Raw genomic sequence first — 4,011 nt, 5'->3', positions numbered from 1 at the left:
GAAGGCCAGCCAGTATAGAAACGATGTAAACCACTTTATGCACTGTTCTGAGAATTACTATAACTTTGTAATTTAATCACGTTCATAGATAATTTTCAAAAACAATTGTTTTGTTTTTTATTCTGCTACAAAATCTATAATGAATTGCATTAAAATTATATTTTGTTGTCAGTTTAACACCAAAAACAGAGCCGTAAACGTAAACGCAAACTCTTTAAACTACATGACGTCATTTTGTTTGCCACGGTGATGACGTCATATTTAGTACCGACATGGTTATTGGTTTGTAAGCGTCAAACTATCCAATAGTATTGTTCGTTAGACCAATGCAGAATATTTCTCACTGAGAAAATATGGAAAATATTTTCCCTGTTATGCGTGACCGCTGGGGTAATAATAGAAATTATTTTACGAGGTACATAAGCATGATACGAAATGGTAGCGAGTTTAGTATCCTATTTATTGCCCATAAGCGATCTTAATTTTTATTATATACATAGCAATGAAATATATAGATCTACGGAAACCATAAAAGTGATATCCGGTGAAAAGTCATATTTTCACTGTATTTTAGCTACAGTGAAAATATAGAAATCATATTTACTTTTTTGTAAAAGTGCATGATTAAATTATCTCCCTTTGTCTCGTTTCTTCGTATTTAAGTTTGATGGTTACCAATGCATCTATTCGTATTTGAAAAATTAAAAATAATAATTTAAACAACTGTAAAAAGGGATATGAAGTGCAATTACGATAATATATCTAAAACGAATTGAATACGAAACTAAATAATGATGACACAATGTAGTGTCATCGAGTGTAAGTGTAAGAGTTTAAACGTGTTCGATACGTTTTGTTTTTCTTGATAGCACACACCACATTCTTTGATATAGCAGTTGGGATGCATTGGCTGGGACGGAAAACCCCCAAGCATAGGTTAATCGAGGAGATTCGATCCATCGACCCAAGCACATCAGGAAATCCCGTCCCCGCTAAAGGATGTCAAATATTTGGTAATTCTAACACTCTTCAGAGGAAGCCCACTACATCCACACCCCACCCTATGTTTAGCATCAAGGGTATATCAGTCTTGGGGCTTCGGTTGGGACTGTTACAAGCCCAAATGTGTCCACCTAGGAGGTTGGATTCTACGATCTAAGCACCACAGGCCAGCGCTCTACCGAATGATCTAGATCTCTGCCGAATGACTAACTGTTAACGAAGTGGAAATAATGATTAGTTGATTGCAAATTAGTTATTGATAAGGTACGAGTTAATTACATAAGCTGCTGGGGAAAAAAAGCGGACAAGCTACTGGCGACAAACATTGAACAATACACAAATATAATAATTTTCGTTAATGCCTCTATACAATATAAGAGTATAAATTTAGTTTAGGTGATTATAGATTTTTGAGCGTTTGGATTTAGATGCTTGTAGCTTTTGAGCGTTTGGAAACACAATATAAGGCAATGTTATTGTCAACGCTGCGGAAAGATTCCTAATTGCATAGAAATCCAATTATACTAAAGTGGAAATGGCTTTATTCATTATCTTGTTATATTTGTATGCCATTCAGTCGATTAGTGAGTTAAATGATTATTTATCCGTGACCATGACAACGTTAACTCTTTTACCGTTGGTCGTAATCTTGGATTCACTTTGCACACTTCTGTAATGTATCCACATGTATGCGCGAGATGTTGAACTTTTCGCATTGTGTTTTGTGGGAAAGTAACACCTTTGGATCTCTGTTCGTTTAAAATAACGGCACTTCCTCCTGTGAAAGGAACGTCACAGAACGTCATAAAATACAGAACGCACCCCAGACTCCACACGTCGGCGTAGAGAGGGTTAAACGGCTGGCGACACAGAACTTCCGGTGCGAGGTACGAGTTCTGACCTAGGTAGTTGTGACACAGCGCCGATTTGCCGTTCTTGTCGATACACAACATGGCAGTGCCAAAATCCGCCAGCTTCACGAGATTCTCAGACACCATGAGCATATTGCTGGGGTTGACGTCACAATGGGCTATTCTGTTGCCATGACAAAAAGACAGGGCGGACAGTAACTGTCGAAACACATTTCCAATGAAATTATCACTCATCATCTTCCTCTCTTTGACAAAACAATTAAGGTTCCCGAGCCCCGCGTATTCCATGATGATGCACGCTACGTGGGGAGTGCACACCACGTCCTTTATCGATATAACGTGACGGTGTTTGAGCTTCATCAGTAGAGAAATTTCATTGAGGATCGTGGGATCCTCCTCCACACGTCTGCTAGATATGATCTTCTTCACGGCCAGGAGTTTGGCGTGCCCGTGCCGCTGGACTGTGAAGACCTCTCCGAAGCTGCCCACGTCGATGGACTGCAGAACACAGTATCCTTCAGAAGAGAGCAAGTCGATCCAAGCTTCTGCGACATCCATGGTGGTGCTTAATTCTTTGGATTTCGCATTTATATTTCCACTGGATTTCTCTTTAAATATTGCCATTATATTTTTCTTTATATATTTCCACTGGATTTCTCTTTAAATATTTCAATTATATTCTTTTTGACATATTTCCACTGGATTTCTCTATATATTGCGTTGTATATCCCTTTATTTATTTCCATACTCCAACATTCGCTTTTATATTTTTGTTTAATTTATCTATGTATATTTCCATTGGACGTCTCTTTACACTCCAATTGGAGCTCTCTATACGCATTTCCGAATTTCCTTCTGAAATGTTCATGAAAGCAAAACAATATCCGTTTAACCACTTCAGACTTGTTTAATCCGCGGCTAAACAAAGAATAATTTTAACACTTGGTTTAGTGTTAGAGACGAAGCCTGCTGTCATCACATATAAGGATGGTATGGTGTCAATTAGCACAAAGAAGAAAATTCACGAAATGGATCTTCAAGCGGAAAAACAAATCTCCACTTTATGTCAAAATTCTTGTAAACAGAAAGAAGACTTTGCGTCATTCCATGAAATTCCTGTTTTAATATTTGACAAATATTTCTTCATTGCCTAAGCTTTGTATAAATTCGTTCTGAACGCCATATTATTGTATTTTCCCAAATTGTTAGAAATTTACGAACAGTAATCCCACCGTACTTACATCTGCTTCCTGACTTCAAAAACAAACACTGTAATCACAAATGACATTTAGACAAACAGAAAACGAACGTGCACACAAGTTACTGCCAATTAACTTTTTCACGGAAACACACACTCGGTAATAAAATGAACACAAACGAAGACAGCACAGGGAAAAGGAACGGGTACGAAAAACAGTTACAAAAGCGAATTTTCCCCGCATCAATGACGGATAACAATTTGTGTCGAGTCGACATCTTATCTGGCGGACAGAGCGCGCGCCGCGTGAATCTTGAGCGTGCGTCTTCCCGCCGTCAGATAGCGAAGTTGCAAACCACGTGATGTGCGTTTGATTGCCAGTGGCCTGTCTCGCTACAACTGGCACTTGGCTCGGGAGATTAGAACATTCTCCAATACCAACAGCAAGGTGGAGCAATTATTTTTGTTTTTGCAGATATCTTTTTTTTGTGTGGTATATTCCTTAAATCATGTGTGAGATGACACCGAAACGTAATTGCCTGGGTTCGTTTTACAGCCAGTTAATCGGCTGCAGATAACTTTGATATTTCTTCCACGATACCATTAATTTAATGACGATTAAAAACACATGTTTTTTCCCACATTCTAAATTTTATAAGACTAGTAGTCGTACTCTGTTCTGATACAAAGTTTGACACTGTTTCTGGCAGTAAAACTAAAACGCTTAATACATTTAAATGTAAAAGTTAAAAGTTTGTTAAGTTTAACGGACATTTAAATGTAGGATACATCTTGAGTACAAAAAAACGAATCATAATTATATAAAACTATTAGCTTTCCCCACAAGATGCCATTAATTTACTGAGGATTTAAATGCATGTGACGGTACATGCTCTTAATTTCTTTTCGCCTGTGGCGTTATTAATTGTTTTAGAAGGC

General features: G+C 37.7%; 1 protein-coding gene across 1 annotated transcript; it reads right to left on the bottom strand.

Moving 5' to 3' along the window:
* Positions 1-284: 284 nt before the first annotated feature.
* Positions 285-3,367, bottom strand: LOC121379981 (NUAK family SNF1-like kinase 2). The gene has a single exon (XM_041508686.1). The coding sequence runs from the start codon at positions 2,496-2,498 to the stop codon at positions 1,584-1,586; it is 915 nt and encodes a 304-aa protein (XP_041364620.1). The 5' UTR covers positions 2,499-3,367; the 3' UTR covers positions 285-1,583.
* Positions 3,368-4,011: the final 644 nt, after the last annotated feature.

The sequence above is a fragment of the Gigantopelta aegis genome, chromosome 8 (genome assembly GCF_016097555.1).
Source record: "Gigantopelta aegis isolate Gae_Host chromosome 8, Gae_host_genome, whole genome shotgun sequence".
In the NCBI taxonomy this organism is placed as follows: domain Eukaryota; kingdom Metazoa; phylum Mollusca; class Gastropoda; order Neomphalida; family Peltospiridae; genus Gigantopelta; species Gigantopelta aegis.
This window is presented reverse-complemented; position numbering and strand designations above follow the sequence as displayed.